At 51.2% G+C, this 16,963-nt stretch overlaps 8 protein-coding genes across 8 annotated transcripts; 5 read left to right on the top strand and 3 right to left on the bottom strand.

The window, feature by feature from the left end:
- Positions 1-409: 409 nt before the first annotated feature.
- On the top strand, positions 410-988 carry ALTATR162_LOCUS6761 (uncharacterized protein; the record flags this gene model as incomplete). Its single annotated transcript, XM_043314383.1, has 1 exon — positions 410-988. One exon carries the CDS (start codon positions 410-412, stop codon positions 986-988), a length of 579 nt encoding a protein of 192 aa, XP_043170318.1.
- A 1,019-nt stretch (positions 989-2,007) lies between these two features.
- Positions 2,008-2,843, bottom strand: ALTATR162_LOCUS6760 (uncharacterized protein; the record flags this gene model as incomplete). Its single annotated transcript, XM_043314382.1, has 2 exons — positions 2,008-2,606; positions 2,663-2,843. The coding sequence occupies 2 exons, from the start codon at positions 2,841-2,843 to the stop codon at positions 2,008-2,010; spliced, it is 780 nt and encodes a 259-aa protein (XP_043170317.1).
- A 593-nt stretch (positions 2,844-3,436) lies between these two features.
- ALTATR162_LOCUS6759 (uncharacterized protein) lies at positions 3,437-4,240 on the top strand (the record flags this gene model as incomplete). Its single annotated transcript, XM_043314381.1, has 1 exon — positions 3,437-4,240. One exon carries the CDS (start codon positions 3,437-3,439, stop codon positions 4,238-4,240), a length of 804 nt encoding a protein of 267 aa, XP_043170316.1.
- Positions 4,241-5,005: 765 nt separating this feature from the next.
- On the top strand, positions 5,006-8,918 carry ALTATR162_LOCUS6758 (uncharacterized protein; the record flags this gene model as incomplete). The annotated part of the gene is made up of 3 exons (XM_043314380.1): positions 5,006-5,247; positions 5,375-7,785; positions 7,834-8,918. The coding sequence occupies 3 exons, from the start codon at positions 5,006-5,008 to the stop codon at positions 8,916-8,918; spliced, it is 3,738 nt and encodes a 1,245-aa protein (XP_043170315.1).
- A 162-nt stretch (positions 8,919-9,080) lies between these two features.
- On the bottom strand, positions 9,081-11,069 carry ALTATR162_LOCUS6757 (uncharacterized protein; the record flags this gene model as incomplete). The annotated part of the gene is made up of 1 exon (XM_043314379.1): positions 9,081-11,069. One exon carries the CDS (start codon positions 11,067-11,069, stop codon positions 9,081-9,083), a length of 1,989 nt encoding a protein of 662 aa, XP_043170314.1.
- A 454-nt stretch (positions 11,070-11,523) lies between these two features.
- Positions 11,524-12,369, bottom strand: ALTATR162_LOCUS6756 (uncharacterized protein; the record flags this gene model as incomplete). Its single annotated transcript, XM_043314378.1, has 1 exon — positions 11,524-12,369. The coding sequence occupies one exon, from the start codon at positions 12,367-12,369 to the stop codon at positions 11,524-11,526; it is 846 nt and encodes a 281-aa protein (XP_043170313.1).
- A 769-nt stretch (positions 12,370-13,138) lies between these two features.
- ALTATR162_LOCUS6755 (uncharacterized protein) lies at positions 13,139-14,434 on the top strand (the record flags this gene model as incomplete). Its single annotated transcript, XM_043314377.1, has 2 exons — positions 13,139-13,729; positions 13,778-14,434. 2 exons carry the CDS (start codon positions 13,139-13,141, stop codon positions 14,432-14,434), a joined length of 1,248 nt encoding a protein of 415 aa, XP_043170312.1.
- A 511-nt stretch (positions 14,435-14,945) lies between these two features.
- Positions 14,946-16,667, top strand: ALTATR162_LOCUS6754 (uncharacterized protein; the record flags this gene model as incomplete). Its single annotated transcript, XM_043314376.1, has 1 exon — positions 14,946-16,667. The coding sequence occupies one exon, from the start codon at positions 14,946-14,948 to the stop codon at positions 16,665-16,667; it is 1,722 nt and encodes a 573-aa protein (XP_043170311.1).
- Between the last annotated feature and the right edge of the window lie 296 nt (positions 16,668-16,963).

The raw sequence follows: 16,963 nt of genomic DNA, 5'->3' as shown, positions 1-16,963 counted from the left end.
TAGAACACATACATCGCGTGCCCGCAGTGTAGCGATTTTGAATGTGACGACTCAACGACGCGTTGTACTCACACTTGAGGTCAAGCCAAGCTATACTTAGGTATCTTGTTAACAAGCAACCATTGGCGTTGACTGCGGACGTGTCAGACTTATTGCCATGGGGTTGGCCGGCCTGACAGTAAGATGTGGCTGTGTTGGTCGGTAGGCACGCCATCTATATCATCAAGGAGGAACGGTTCGATGGCACAGCCAAACCATCGCCCGAAGGTATTCGCATTCTTCTGAGTCCCCGCAAAGTCGATGTAGAGCACCATCTAGAACACCATAGCCCCAAGAACCAGACATCAGTTCAATCTAAAGACGCCTAGCCTACTCTTCTTCGTTGCAACATCACGACTCCTCCACCGTTATGGGCCTTTTCAACTCCAAAAAGATTCCTCAACCGCCACTTCCTGACCTAGCAGTACATATCCATGATGCAGCAGACAAAGTCTACAGACCAGACGACGTTGTCAGTGGGCAGATTGTATTGAAGCCTGTCGCATTTATTGAGCCCGAAGCCCTTGAAGTCTCCCTGTTCGGACAATCACTAATATGGTATCGTACGAGTAGCACCTCAAGGAATAATGACGGTTCAAGTGGTAGCACCAGTTACAGTCATTGGCGAGACAACGCACCGCTATTCAAGGAAACACAGGATATTCTACACGCAGTAACCGCTATGTCTAACGACGGGAAGAAGGGAAAGCAGCAAGTGAATTCGCGATTCGAGGCCGGTCAAACGTATACGTTTCCCTTCAAATTCACGTTCCCTAGTGAGACTGGCAACACACGATATGGCCAGTACAAGAACGATTCCGATAAGAAATACGACATTGGACCACATGACCTACCTCCCACCTTCCTCCTGACCAACCGTGGCAAGACAAAGGACGTCGGCATAGATGCAGACTTTGCGAAATCGAATACGGTATACGAGCCAGACTGATATGCCCTGGCATTGGTGTCGTCCAAGGCAAAACTCTAGTAGATCTGACAACTGCATCAATCATTTCCTTCCAACCTACAAGCCCTATACTACCCTTTGGCCCACACACCGCACTAAACCGCTACCCAAAGTCATTCACCCTTCAATCCTCCATACTATCCGGAAAACCCGCAAGCCAAATTGGCATCCGGCAAAGCATCCGCGATCGCTTCTCGTCTTCAACACCTAAACTCGACTTCGAAGTTGCGGTAGAAATCCCAGAGTACTTCACCAGCGGCGCCGAATTCCGCTTCCGTGCTTCTGTTGTGACACTATCGAAAACCTCGAACGCGCTACACATACCACCATCCGTGACGCTAACCGTCCTGAAGTTATCCTTACTAGACTTCACCTTCTACCGCGCGGCCAGTGACAGAGACGCGAGTAGCACGGAAGAAGGTGGACACTTGAGTAACAAATATGAAAGTTGGCCGCCACCGGACCAGCTCTACGTCAAGGGCATGCATGAGCATGAAGAGTTTACAGAGAGAAAAACGCCTCTCAATGCTTTACCCGAAGCTGTGACATTAGAACTTACTACTGGACTACCTGGCTACACTATTGTGGCTGGAGCTGGGTCAGGAGAGAAACACGGCGGGATTGCGGAGGAACAAGCGAAGAGTAGCTGTGAACAATGGTTTATAGCGAGGATTCCGAGTGAAACGGTGCCTAGTTTTCGAAGCTTTGCAATTACACGGGCGTACAAGGTTAGGGTTAGGCTTGGTGTTGAGGTTGGGGGGAAGAAGTTTGAGATGGAGGTTGAGAGTTTGGTGGGGAGGATGGGTGGTGCGAGTGTTTAGTGGTGCTGAGAGGACTTGCTTTAACGGGTAGCTAGTAATGGATCGAGGAATCTTGATGACTATAGTGATTCCGTAGTATCTCTATCCAGTGTAACTGTATTCATTGTAAATGCTCCAAAACCTGGGGTATCATATCCGAACGCCAAAACACAATTCGTGGACCGAACTCAGCCAAGGTGTTCAATAATACCAGCTCTCCAACACCTTATCCACCTTCCGCCTTCCTTCGTTCTCCAGTGCCTCCATGTCCACATCCTCGTCATCCTCCGCGGTAGAAGGTACCTGGACATTCCCAAACTTCTCTTCCACACGTGCGGCAACGCGTATCGCCAATGTGCGTGTCTTTGCCAGCTCCGGCGCAAGCGGCGCATCTTTCCACACCAGATTCGGTTGTATATTCTCCTTGGGGTTGCGATAAGGTTCTAGTAGCGATAGTAGCGTGCGATATGTGTCAAGACTGTTTTGGAGCGTTTGACGGCGGGCAGAGAGCTCTTGGAGGCGGGAGACGGAGGAAAGGTATTCGTCTTGTGTGATTTCGGTGTCGCGGTCGGGCCATGTCGTAGGTAGCTTCGCAATGTTCTCGTCGAGTGTTAGGTCGTTGTTCTGGTATAATGTGTGCGCATCATCTTCGTGGGTATCGGACGGAGGGTTTATTTCTTCATCGTCGTCGACGTGTTGCGCGCCAGATTCCCAGTATAGTATGTCTATCTGCTCGACGACGTGCTCGATCATTTGACGGCTGTAGACTTTTCGCGAGTGCTGTTTGAGGTCACGATTAACTATAGAGCATTAGGACAAAGCCGAAAAGTACATGATGAGTGAAGTGGCTGTATACCTTTATCCAACACTCCCTTCATAACACTGAGCTCAATTCCACCATCATTCGCAAGTGTACGCAGACGTTCTGACGGCGGTATTCCACGCGACAGGATATGTTTTCTTGTCTGGAGAAATCTTTGCTTTTGCTCAACGACGGTACCTTGTTTCGACCTTGCGGTTGGCACGCGTCGATCCATTGTTGAGGTTGTTGAGTGCGTTTGGTGACGAGTATTGCTGGGAACATGTGCATCGAATCGCGGGGACTAGCGCGACGAGTTGGATCCAGACTATACCTAATTGAGACAGCGCGCAGCCGAGAGTGTCACCGTGCTCCCTACAGCAATCGACATCCAAAGAAACCTGCTGTTCTTGGCTTTTAAACAACGAAAGCTGACAACGCTTGTCGGGAATACATCGTTCGCTGTACCTTGAATAACCCGGGTCATATTGTCAATTTAGGGATGTTGTGGCTGTGCAGCTCGGCATGGAAACCTCAATGCGAGCAATGCGAGAGACCGTCCTGCGGGGCTGAATTTCAAAACCTCTGTCCAATGAGCGTATGTTCGAGCAGGGCTGTAGAGCCTCAAGTAGTCCAGGTCTGCCTTCTCGGCAACAACAAGTCGAACTCTGATGCGAATGGCAACCCGAAATGAGGGTATGGGACCTACGATGAGAGTATTCAAAAGGTCACCTTTTTCCACATGGCTCTTGTCATTCTCAGTGTATCCCAGTTCTCAAGAAGTGTTCCATTGTTCGGCTTTCAAGCTTGTCCTTACTATTACCCAAGAAGATGTCTACCTCCGTTGCTCTCCAGAATATGAGCATCTCAAATGCAGACGTTAACACCCTGCGCCGCCGAAAATCCTCCCGAACACATATTGAGTCCCACTCGTCTTCTGAAGTTGACGACCCATGGCTGGGCACTCCTCATGATGTGGGATCTTCCGGTCTGCCACTTGACTCTCGCTCCTTCAATCCTACGGCAGTGTATTGGATCGCTCCTCATGGCTTGCTCAGCAAGAAAATTACGATCATTGACTTGACCAAGGACATGGACATGCCATATTCAGGCTTGACAGTTGAATACAAAGCCGCGATCAAAAAGACTCTGAAGGATCATTCCTTCGCGCCGGTACTTACCTGCCACCGTCGTACCTGGCTCGGTCTCAAGTACGAAATTACCGACGACCAGAACGCTCATGTTGCACATTGGTCGCATCCTTGGTCGTCGGTGGGCGAAGCAGTCCTCACATTTCCGGACGACTCACCTCATTCATTGCATCCTATCAGTTTGAGCAACACGCGCTGGGGACTGCGAACCGAGTCATTTGTTCACAATTCGCAGCCATACATTTGGCAAATGGACAGCTTATGGCACTCCATGAACATGACGCTGTATCGCGTGACAGGGAGTGGTGAGCAGCAGAAGAAGGTTGAGGTGGGCAAGTATGCACAGAAGTGGTGGGGTAGTTTTGTCACTGGTGGCACATTGGTGGTAGACGGCAGCAAGATTGACGGTGTTGTTGCTTGTTTGACGCTCGTCGTAATGTTGAAGAAGAAGCGACAGAGGGCTGCGGAGAGACATGAGGTGTGAGAGTCAAGGTTGAGAAGGATTCGCCATGGCGGTTGAGATTTTGAAGTTCGGCCAATTGACTCGGGCTGTTAATTGTCGTGAGGCTTGGCTGTGGCGTAGCTCTTCCTGAAAGGTGGGAGCGGGCGGGCACGTGCGTGTAGCTAATACGGCAATACGGAGCGATTTCCTGGTAGTAGGAACGTCATAGTACGGGGTTGAATGCTCAGATCGGATCCACGTCGGTGCCACGGTGCCACAATCTTAATGTTCCTTGTCCCCTTACCCACAACGACGGGTCTCAGTAATAAAGCTCATGTTGAAAGGTCTCTTGTGCTGCTATGCGCAACAATTCTGGTGTGTACCAGCTTGGAAGAAGAAAGCGACCACTCACAAAACGGCTACCCGTAGTTTCAGACCGACCACAAAGCCAGCGGTTGTTTGGCTCAAACGGCTGGCGGTTAGCACATGAGATAGCGCACCAGTCGACGCCAGTGACGCCGCCAAGCCCCCGACTGCCCGCGCATCAGGGAATGCAAGGCTTGAAACACGTCAACTACCCTAGTCACCCATGAATCAATAATGAATGCACTTCGCGCCTTCTCTTCGTTGTCTTCATACACTACCTTTTTTGCAAACCTACTACCCTACTAATATTATTTCCCTCTCATTGCAACCGCGCACCGTAGCGGCTGCTTCTCGCTACCTTTCTTCCATGGCAACCAGAGAATAACACAGGGGTTCCGATTCACGACTTCACCACATACACGACCTGCACCACCTTGAGCCATGTCGACCCCAGATCCCACGGCGACTAGTGGCGCGGGCTCCGCTGCGCGAAAACAAAATCAAAGTATCGAGAACTTCGCCGCGTCACTGTCGACTGCAGCAATCATCTTCGGCATACAGATTGGTGTTTTCCTGATCCTCAGTGGCAACTGGAAGCTGCACAAGGGAAGAGCCAAGAAGCCTGTTGAAGGCGACCAGGGCGACAAGGCGGCTACGCGACAGAGTTTGTTCCACAAGATCTAGTATGTAATTCGGGAAAAGGTACCCTAAAGGCATTCGCTGTACTTTGTGTTGCAATGCTTGCAGGATGTTACAAGTGTATACCTTTAGGGTACCTCTTCCAGCCAGGCATGCACTAACAAGCGACAGCTACTACAAGACCGCCTTCGTCCCCGTCGCCAAGCGCATTGCAGCCCCCACGACCGCCATCGAGTCTTTTAGGAATGTCTTCACAATCAGCGACAACGAGCTCATTCGCATCGCCGGTGTCGATGGCTACCTCTTCCTACAATACCTGCAGCTCCTGCTCCGCATCTTCATACCTATGACAATCGTTATCCTGCCTATTCTCCTACCCATAAATCGCAAGGGTGACGAGCCCGGCGTTTCTGGTTTGGACTCGTTCGCTTGGCCGAACGTAGCCTTCCCGAACAAGAGACACCGCCTGTGGGCGCATTGTATCGTCGCCGTACTCGTCGTGTGCTGGGCGTGTTTCAATTTCTATTTGGCGCTGAGGCAATTCGTGCGCCTCAGGCAGACCGTCCTCACCCGACCAGAACATCGCATCCTAGCATCTGCCACTACCATTCTCGTGCAAAGCATTCCTGAGAAATGGCTAACAGCTCCGGCCCTCGACGCCCTGTACGATGTTTTCCCTGGAGGTATCAAGGATATTTGGATAAATCGCAACTACGACGATCTAATGGACAAAGTTAACGAACGAACCAAGATCGCGAGGACCCTCGAATCTGCCGAAACAAATCTCATCATTACATGCACCAAGAAGCACAAGAAGATGGAGGAGAAGGCAGCGAAGGAAGCAGGAAAGACGAGGTCGAGAAAAGAAAAGAAGCACGACGAGGCCATGGAAAACCACGCAATCAACCAGGAGACTCACGACCATGGTGTGGATGCTGGTAACCCTCACGAAATCGAGCAACAACTCCAAAAGGTCCTTGAAGAGTCCGCCTCGTCGTCTTCATCGTCCTCGCGATCGACCTCACCAGATCGTAAGCGCGGTATGATGCCCATACAGTTCTTGGGAGAGGGCATGCACGCTGTTGGTGAAGGCTTCCGTGATGTCGGTCATGGTGTAGATCGTTTCAACAAAAAAGTCTACGGCGGAGTGCGCGGTGTTTTTGGCGGAAAGCCCCGTCAAGCTGGCCAAGCGCGACCACAAGAGCAAGCACAGACAATCCTCGACGGTGCTGAAGAGGTGCCAGTATCATCGCCCACCTCTGCTGATTTCCACCACAGGGGGGCTAGTACTGACACCCATACTCCTTTGGCCAGCAAGGAAACGTATGCCTCCGACGGCACCATCACCGAGCCCAATTCACCACAGACAGATCTGAAAGCGCCCGCAGCCAAGACGGAACCTAAGGAGAAGAGACCTATCACGCCTGCATGGAAGCACCCTTTCAACAAGCTCAAGGCCGTCTACGTTGGTCAGGGTGACTTCATAAGCCCAAAGCCATTCGAGAAACCGGGAGAAGAGCTACCACTAGAGGTCAAAGATTCTAGTCAGATCAAGTATGATTTGTCAGGATTGTATGACGAGTCTATGAAAGAAGATGGCGAGGATGCTCTCTGGAGAAAGTATATAAAGCCAAAGGACAGAGAAACGATGCGCCTACCAATATTCAGTTGGTCGTGGTGGCCGTCCCTGCCGCTGATCGGCAAGAAGGTGGACACAATCTACCATTGCCGCAGGGAACTCGCTCGCCTCAACGCTGAGATTGCGGACGACCAAGCTCACCCAGAACGCTTTCCACTGATGAACTCGGCCTTTATCCAATTTAACCATCAAGTTGCGGCACACATGGCCTGTCAGTCATTAAGTCACCATATTCCAAGACAAATGAATCCACGAACCGTGGAGGTCAACCCCAACTACGTACTCTGGGACAACTTGACCATGAAGTGGTGGGAGCGTTACCTGCGCATGTTTGGAGTCATTCTGCTCATCGTCGGACTTATCATCTTCTGGGGTATCCCCGTCAGTTTCACAGGAGCTCTGTCCCAAGTCGACACCCTGACTGAAACGTTGCCATGGCTAGGCTTCATCAACAAGCTTCCTGACTGGGTAGTAAGTCTGGTACAAGGTGTGCTGCCACCAGCATTCTTGGCCATTCTCTTTGCTGTCCTGCCTCTACTTCTGCGCTTCCTTGCTGGCCTTACCGGTACGACTACATCGGGTGAACGCGAGTTGCTTGTGCAGAACTTCTACTTCGCCTTCGTCTTTGTTCAATTGTTCCTTGTGGTGTCAATCTCGACAGGTATCACCTCGACCATCGACGACCTGGTCAATGATCCGCTTAGTGTGCCGCAGACGTTGGCGCAAAACCTACCAAAGGCTGCGAACTACTTCTTCTCCTACATGATTCTGCAAGCACTCAGTATTAGTTCTGGTACCTTGCTACAGATCGGTGCTGTCGTCGTTATCATCTTCCTCCGCTTCCTCGACACAACACCACGAGAGAAGGTCTCAAGGGTGTTGCAAAGACCTGGTATCAACTGGGGTACTATGATCCCGGTGTACACCAACTTTGCTGCCATTGGTAAGTTTGAGCGTTGAGATGTTATTCACATAATCTAACAATGTGCAGGTCTCATCTATTCCGTCGTCGCACCGTTGATCCTAATCATGATGTTGATCACATTCTGCCTCTTCTGGTTTACCTACCGCTACCAAATGATTTACGTTAGTTACGCTAAGGCCGAAACTAACGGTCTTATCTTCCCCAAAGCTGTCAACCAGCTGTTCACCGGACTCTATTTTCTCGAACTCTGCATGGTCGGCTTGTTCTTCCTACAAGAAGATGAGCGAGGAAGACAATCCTGTTTTCCTCAGGGTATCGTCATGATCGTCATGGGCATCTTTACCGTACTCTTCCAGGTCGTACTAAACAGAGCGTTTGGTCCTCTCTTCACCTACCTGCCAATCACATTCGAAGATGAGGCGGTTCTGCGAGACGAGGAGTGGCAGCGAGCGCAGGCCAGCAAGTGGGAACAGAATAACGATGAGCATCAACCTCTCACGATTCAGCAAGTTCCACAGGAGACGGCCGAGGAGCGTGAACAAGCCCATCTGGACGAGCAAAACCGCCTTGAGGAGAGAAAACAACACGAATCATCTTATGGACCAGGGTCATATGAGCTAAGCAACCTGGATGGTAACATACAATCTACTAGCTTGGGGCAGTCGCCACGACCCGGCAACCGCGGCCGCAACACTAGTTGGGCGGACCGCTCCCGCCGCAGCTCCAACTCGCGCTCGCAGTCTCACCACAAGCAGCACCACAAGCGTAAAGACCCTCTCGACATGATTACGAACACGCTCAAGAAAGGTCTCGACGACGTTGCGCGACCCATCCGCGACGTCGAGGCGCAGGTTCTGCCCGCTGGAAATCTTTTCGATGAAGTCGACGATGAGCTCGCTGATATTGAGCCTGAGGCGCGTCAAAAGCTCATTAAGCGTTCGTTCCAGCATCCGGCGACACGTGCTATTCAGCCAGCTGTTTGGATCCCGCACGATGATCTGGGTGTCGCTAAGGACGAAATTCAGAGGACTAGTGCATTTACCAAGCGCGTGTGGATCACCAGTGTGAATGCAAGGTTGGACGCAGGCGGCAGCGTCATCTACAGGGGACTGCCACCAGACCGGGATCCTTTCGAGAACATTGAGGTTTAGAGTGTAGTAGCATGAAGTATGAGGAGGCGGGGTTGGTGTTATTTCTTATTACCTTTTTTTCGCCTCCATGGCATTTTCCAAGTACATTCGCATAGCGTGGAGTTCAAGGATTGGTGCATTAGATGCATTGCTTCTCTAAGACTATATATTTCATATGCATGACTAGAAGTCAGGTATGCTGTCTAGCTTCTCACCAATATCATTCCCAGTATCCCCAAAAAGGAAACTGTCATCCCTCCAAGAACCGTCATCCGTGAGAGCAAACGCCACAATCTCAGCCAGTGGATCACTGAGGTCGGTGGCCTCCTCATTGGCTTGCTCTTGAGGAAGCCTGTCTATCTCCACATTATCAGTGGAATCAATGTCGTCGAGTAACGAGTCCTTGTCGTCGCCATCCTCCATGGCTTCATCAACACAACCCTCCTCCACATGCGCAGCCACAGGATCATCCCCAAAGAGGGAGTCCAAGTCGTAGATATCGGCGGCTGGATCAGCACAGCCCTCTCCCTCTTGTGCTTGCTCTGGAAACAGGCTGTCTACCCTTGCAGCATTCTCAGTCGCTGGGGCCTCTTCCGAACAGGCAGCCGGGAGGTCGTCAGCGATGGCTGCGGCAACGCCGCTCTCCTTCTCTTGCCCTTGTAGTTGGCATGAGAGCTCCACAGTAGCTGCCGCATTGATGACATCGTCGTCGTCGGCGGCATAGCTAGCCATGAGTTGTGCTGCCAACGCCGCATCAGCCTCATCCAACTCAACGGCATCCCCAGACAAGCCAGCAACAAGCGCTGCTGCCAACGACCCATCATCCCCCGCCTCATCGGTGTAGTCAGGAATCGGTTCCTGAACCTGAACCACCTTCCGAGGCCTCCCACGCTTCTTCTTCTTCTTCTCCTTCACAACCCCTTCTTCCTCTACAGGCCTAACCTTCTTGGGTCTTCCTCTTTTCTTGGGGGCAGAAGCAGGGCCGGGCTCCTCGTCAATCCTCTTTCTCTTGTCTCCAGCAAGCGCATTTGAGGTTTGCTTTGGTTTCAGCTTGGCGTCTAACTTTGCCCATCTCTCTCGCTTCTCTCCCTGTACTCTTTCATTTTCCTCTCTATACTCTTCTTTTTGTGCTGCCAAGGCAGCCCCTCTCTTCTTTCCCTTGGTAGTGGTGAGCGTTTGGTGGAGTTGGCTCAATCCCTCCTCACTTATCCTATCTTGCAAGGCTAGCTTGCAGGTTCTTTGGAGCTCAGCGCGCTCATCCGAGATTCTCTTCTTCACGAATTCAGGGTCCTCGTCCTTTTTGGATTTCGTCTCCCTCGAGTGCCATGCCATCCGGTAGGTATATATGACTGAAAACTCCGGAGAGAGTTTGGCCATCTCGAGCATATCTTCACGAGCGGCTTCGTTCGAAGGCCAGAATAAAGCGCAGTACTTACGTCGCCGCTTTATGTCCAGGTAATTGAAACTGCGGAGCAGGCGGAAAGCGCAAGGGTAGAAGCGCTCGTGGATGGTTAGCTTTAAGTGACTGACCCGTTCGCTGAGGTGTTTGACTGCCTCAGGGGAGGAAATGCAATCAGGGGTAGAGAGAGCCGATTTTTGGGCGGCGGAGACGGGGACGTTTGGGGCTACTGGTAGTGTTGTTTGCACCTCTTCTTCGTCATCTCCAATGAGATCGACATACTCACCGCTGCATGCAGTAACAACGAGATCTCTTTGTTGTTGTTGCTGCTGCTGTTGTTGTTGTTGCTGTTGTTGCTGTACCTGCTGCTGTTGTACCTGCCGACGAGGCGGCGCGAAAGTACTCACAGCATTTTTAGCCATAAAATGGCTCTGCACTGGTGGCGTGAAGGCATCCAGGCTATACTGACCCCTATAGGGTTGAGTTTGAGGGAAAAATTGTTGCTGGTATGGGACGTTACCAGTAGAAAAGCGAGTACTAGCAGCGACGCCGGGATAAGGAGAAGGGCAGAATGGTTGCGATACACCCGGAGAAGGAAACCCACCATAAGCTCCGAAGCTAGTTTGGATGGGCGACTGTGATACGCCCATGAACTGACGAGAAGGGAGTTGTGGTATGCTCGCTTGTTTTTGGTAGGAGCTGTGCCTTAGGCCAGTGATATTGATGCGTTGGCGCATGCCGCCCTGGCTTGTGGGGATGGTGGAAGAGAACATGTTGGTGGAATAGAGGGGAGTTGGTGTTGTGTGGGTGAATGGTGTTGAGATGGTATGTCTGGGATGGAAACTGGGCTGTTGAAGATACCTGCAAGACTGGGGATGGTGAACGGGGTGTGATCTGAACTGAGAAGAAAAGAATAGAGAACCTTTTGTAGCAGAGAGATGAAAAGACGGGGAATTTGGATATACTGTAACTCTGGTTCATTCGGGGCGACGTTTTACGGATGATGCTATGTATGGGCCAAGGAGACTTCCCTTCGCCATACGATTGTGCTGATACCCATGGAGAGCACTGAGGCTATCCAACGAACTCTGGTACATTGTCGGCTGTACCAGAGTTGAGCCTCTCCGAATAACGTGACTGCGATGTCAAACCAATCGAAAAATTCGCGATCTGATGAGCATCGCGGATATATGACTCTAACGTTTATTTTCTTGGGAACTCGACTCACTATGCTAGCCGCTTGTGTCGAGGCCAGAGCCCATGATGGTACCAGAACCCCCTAGAGTCTAGCTTTCGGCCTAAGGCACCCATATCCCGCGGCAAAGCACGGATTCCGTTCTCCTCCATGAGCTCCCCCACCCACTTGGCGAACTCCTGACGAGTCTCCAGCTCTTCTTTAGTCATGGACGACTCCGTCGTAGCGCTAAAGCTCATGATGAGATCGTACCAGTCGTAGACACGCAAGTCAGCAATGATCCATCGTTTGCCCGGAGTAAACTTCTGATGAGTTGCGATTATGGCTCTTGCGACATCTTCTCCGTGGATGAAATGTACAGCACCTCGCTTCCGCACATCATCTTTCGATTGAACGATGCGGGGGAGCCATCTAGCAGGCACGCGCTCGCCTCCGTATAGACCCGATAGATTCAGCACACAGCCGTGAAGCGAGAGTAGTTCGTCTTCCGCAATAGCACGCTTGTCTTCCTTATCGTACGGCGCATCATCAGTACTCCAGTCATCAGGTACCTTGTTGAAGATACCTGTTGAGCCTAGCTGCACCCAGTTGTTCTTCGCCCCATGCACTGAGCGGTAAAGGCCGACAATGGTCTTTGACTGCGTGTGTCCAACCAGCGGGAACGTGATCAGTACGGTTTGCGCCGCAGGGAGACGCTTGTATGGCTCCGCATCGCCAGAATCGGGGTCGAACTTGAACGGTATCGTGCCATCTCTCCCACTGGTCGTGGTTGCCGCATAGGTTATGTTGGTATCCTCCAATTGGGGGATCAAGAAAGTGGACGTCCAGCCAGCGCCCAGAATAAGAAGGTCCACCTCTTTCATTTGCTCGCGTAGCATTTTCAGCAGTGTGGTGTGGGCGAGTATTGGTCGTAAGCGCGTAATGTATTCAGATGGCCTATCGTGTAAAAATTTGTATTGGGCAGAGGTTCAATTCACGGGTGACAGTAGGTGTAAACCGCGGCTGGTGTAGCTCTAAGAAGTCGTGACGTCTCCGCACGAACCAAATTAGCTTGCATTCCGCACGAGCCATCCGTTCGGCGCAACCCATTGCTTATGCATCTTAACTGACATGTAGACGGTTTTTTGATTAGATGAAATCCTAGCTACTCCAAATCTTTGGGGCTGCAAGAACATCGTGGGGTGTTAAACGAAAGCGAGTACTTCACTAGAGAGCGATAATCGATAATTTTGGTCTAACCTAGCATCGTGGTTGAAGTTGACCATGGGCAGACAGTATCGTGGAAATGACGGCCATCACTGCAATACGCATGGTCTGACTCAGGAGAAAGTGGAGTTGTCATTCTCACCAGGTGTCTCACGTTACTTCAGATGACGAATTTCCTAATCAGGTAAGTTGCGAAGGCGTGGATTGCAGCAACTGTATTTTCAATCGAAATTCTGATCCCGACCTTTCTGACGTCATTGTGAGAGCTGTGGTTCACGTGCCGTCGCGTCAGACCCCTGAAATCAATGCGTGCTCATTGGCTGCTTGCTGCGTCGCGTCTTCGTCGTCGTCATCATTGTGCGTCGCCCTTCTGTGCGCGAGCGTTTCCCAAACGTCACTCACTTGTTCTATACTATTTCCTATCGTTCAATTAACGTTCCAATGCGGACTTCACGAGTGTCCCGCGACACGTCCCGTATCGTCGCCGCGAGTCGCACACAACGAGCGTTACGCCAGACACGAAGCGCGACCAATGCGCCAAACCCGACCAGACGAGAGACAGATGACGAAGAGAACGCTGGGTCAAGTTCAGAGCTGAGTTCGGCACCGGCGGATTCAGCTTCAGATGGAGAGGCGCGACAGATGCCCTTGAAGAGGAAAAGGGGCCAGGAAAAGCCGATCGTCGTAAAGCAAGAGACAGAGGAGACAACAATCGCCGCAATCGCATCGCCGAAGAAAGTCGAAAAGGTCAAGAAAGCGCGTCGTGCACCTGCGAAGAAGACGAAGGGCAGCGATGGAACTGTGAAGGTTGAGCCGCCTGCGAATTGGGAGGAGATATACACTCTGACAAGAGAGATGAGGAATGAGAACATTGCACCCGTAGATACTATGGGATGCGAGAGTCTGGCGGAGAAAAACAGGTCACCTCGAGACCGACGGTTTCAGACACTCATAGCCTTGATGCTGAGCAGTCAGACGAAAGACACCGTCACAGCACCTGTCATGCGAGGCATGCAGGAGAAGATGCCTGGAGTACGTTGATCCCAAGGCTTATGTCTATTCATAGCTAACATGATCTAGGGTTTCAATCTCGAATCTGTCCTCGCACTAGAACCCCCTGCACTGAACGCTTTCATCAACAAAGTGGGTTTCCACAACCTCAAGACCAAGTACATCAAGCAAACCGCAGAGATATTGAGAGACAAGTGGAACTCGGACATACCAGATACCATTGAAGGACTGGTGTCGCTACCTGGTGTCGGACCTAAGATGGGCTACCTCACCTTGAGCGCAGCTTGGGGCAAGACTGAGGGCATCGGAGTCGATGTTCACGTCCACCGTATTACCAACCTATGGGGCTGGCACAAGACGCAGCAACCAGAACAGACGCGTGCAGCACTGGAGTCGTGGCTACCAAGAGACAAGTGGCATGACATTAACAATCTGCTTGTGGGCTTTGGGCAAACCATATGCTTACCTGTGGGTAGGAAGTGTGGTGATTGTAAACTGGCGGATAGAGGCTTGTGTCCATCAGCTGTTGTGGCCAAAAAGACGAAAGTCAAGAAAGAAGAAGCTGTCGTCAAAGTAGAAGCACCTGGTGGTGACGAAGAGGAAATAGTAAAGGCGGAGACTGCGGTTACCGATGCTGGTGAGATCAAAGCTGAAGACGTAGAAGGTGCGATAGACATGGAGGACATTGGGCAAGCACCACGCAGAAGGACACAAAGGAAGAGGTAGTGAGTAGTCACAATGCGTGTCTACCGTCGTCAGCTCTTGAAGCCATGCTATCTGACCTGTTGAATCAAAAGCATACATACACCGAACACGTTGTCACGTTTTGTCGCGTCAATTTGCTATGACCGCTCCAGTGCAGTGAGTGGGCCCTTCGTCATGCGGAATACATTGCACCTTCCAGTCTTCACCAGGCAGGAGAACATGACCGAGCTTTCATCACTATTTCCTACATTTGTTCACTACGAGTGACCTGAAATCAATACTGACGGCTCGTCTTTCACACCATCATCTGCGTGCGGTTCACCGTGATTTAGTCCGGTGCCGCCTGATCGAGCACGTGCTGTCCCTGGTGCCTTACGACCTCAACTGTGGTACCCCAATACCCTCTTCACACACACGCTTACTCTGGAACCCACGATTGGCCCAGCCAAGCCCTCAATCACACACCTTCGAGACAAAATTCTGCGACTTCGGCTCGTAGCCGCATTACCACAACATTTACAGTACCTGCAACATGGAAGTTACCTACGAAGGCGCTCAAGAATCAGCGCACGCTATGATGCCGTCCACCACGGTGCTTCTCGACGGCACGACATCTCAACCAGAGTGCAGCATTACGCCTGCTCGAGATCAGTCACAACAGAAGAATCGATCCATCAGATCCAAGCTCATAAAGACAAAGACGTCATACCCTATTCAGCTCGGAACCGTCTGTCCGTGCCTTCTACTCCTCGCGACTTGTGTCTTTTACCTCAGTACGGCTATCATAGTTGTAAGCATCGGACTTATAAACATCTCGAACTTTATATACGTTCGATATGACCGGGCGGTAGACGAGTTCAGAGCGCAGTCAACCACCCTCTATACAGAACAAATACTACACGATCGTTTGGATAAACTCCTTTCTAGCCAGCTAGGCCGTGGATTCCTGGATACTCACGAGAACTGTCTCGTTCGTGGTCTTGAAAAGGCTGATTATGAGCTTCTTGGGCTTGGGTTTCAGTACCCCAACATACGCATGCAGGTCATGGACTGGACGTTCGAAAACTGCGGAAGGCTTCAGCACACTCCGCAGGTGGTGGTTAAGGACCCAACTCCACAACAAGCAGTGCTGACGTATTGGGCGGATTTCAGTCATCGCTCTCGTCGTACACTCGAGAAAGCATTAGGCTTTATGCGACAGCAGACCGGTCGGATTTGGGCTCGTTTCTTGGGCGCTGTTTCTACTGCAAACGCTTTTGCTCCCACTGAGGACGCTCCTGGTAGCTCTGATACTATGGAACCACGCTATTATCGTCGACTCCTCCCGAAAGTGCCTTTTGGCTTCGCCCTACGCTGTGAATCCTCACAGCCATGTCGCCTTTTCTACCCGTTCACTTCTGTACCTTCAGACAAAGCCAGCATCTCACCAGAAGCCCTCGCAAAACTGAAACTTCAGTCTGAAGAACTTCATGCCTTTTACGCCAACATCAACAAAGTTCTATCAGCGACGCGGTACCTCCTAAGCCTTCTGATTTGCGTGGGCCTTCTCATGATGCTCTCCGCCGTCGCCCACGCGACACCCACCAAGGCTGGTATGAGGAGCCCTGGAGCTCACAGCAAGTGGGGAAAGGAGCACATGTACGCATTCACGTCCGCAATCACCTCCCTTGTCATGGGCCTGCTACGTTACCTGTTCATGGTATACCCAAGGGCTCTCCCTTACGACAGTCCTTTTGGCCTCGCTATGCTGCTCTTAGGTGTCAGCATGCTGGTCCAATTCTTCATCGTGCGCATCTCAAAGCCTCTAAACGTAGTTCATGCCTATGAGCTGATCAAGGAGCTCTACCTCATCGTGCGAGGGTGGGAGATCGACCCGAAGACTCTCGACGAAACTCATACGCAAGTAGAGAATCCTGAACACAAAACTACGGAGGACTCACCCACAGACATGGAAACAGATCCTTCCTCATCAGGCCACTATCAGCACCTTCAATCAACCAAACAGCACCACCGCCTGGTCTCTCCAGCCAACTCGCTTCAAGAGGATATCAAAACTTACACCAAGGCGCTCTGCGAGAGGCACAATGCGCAGCAGATCGTTGAATACCATGTCGACTCTGACATCCACAGTGATATCGATACTGAGTCTGACACTGAGCCTGACAACGAAGACAACGGTTTTGTCGACTTAGCTGGCGGCGTTACCCCTCAACTTACCGACGTGGGATCCGGCTGGTCTACGGTGGATGCGTAGGAATACCATAGGTATGCGGTTTGCCCGCAGTGTCACAGCATGTAGGCTAAAGAACCCGGATGCGGTTAAGCATATTAGCAAAATCTGTTCAGCGTGGTATGTTTGGTATGAGCATGGTGTGTGTAGAAGGGCATACTATCTCCGGCGTACCAGCGGGATGAATTATGAACCACCGTGGTATTTACTACTAGTCTTAAATCGACATATATGGTCAACTGTACGCTTGCCCAATTCTGTGACTATGAAGCCTGCAAATGTCACTCTTCACTTCTACAGCGCGTTGGATGGTTTGTAAA

Source organism: Alternaria atra (genome assembly GCF_907166805.1).
Source record: "Alternaria atra isolate CS162 genome assembly, contig: 25, whole genome shotgun sequence".
NCBI classification, from domain to species: Eukaryota; Fungi; Ascomycota; class Dothideomycetes; order Pleosporales; family Pleosporaceae; genus Alternaria; species Alternaria atra.
This window is presented reverse-complemented; position numbering and strand designations above follow the sequence as displayed.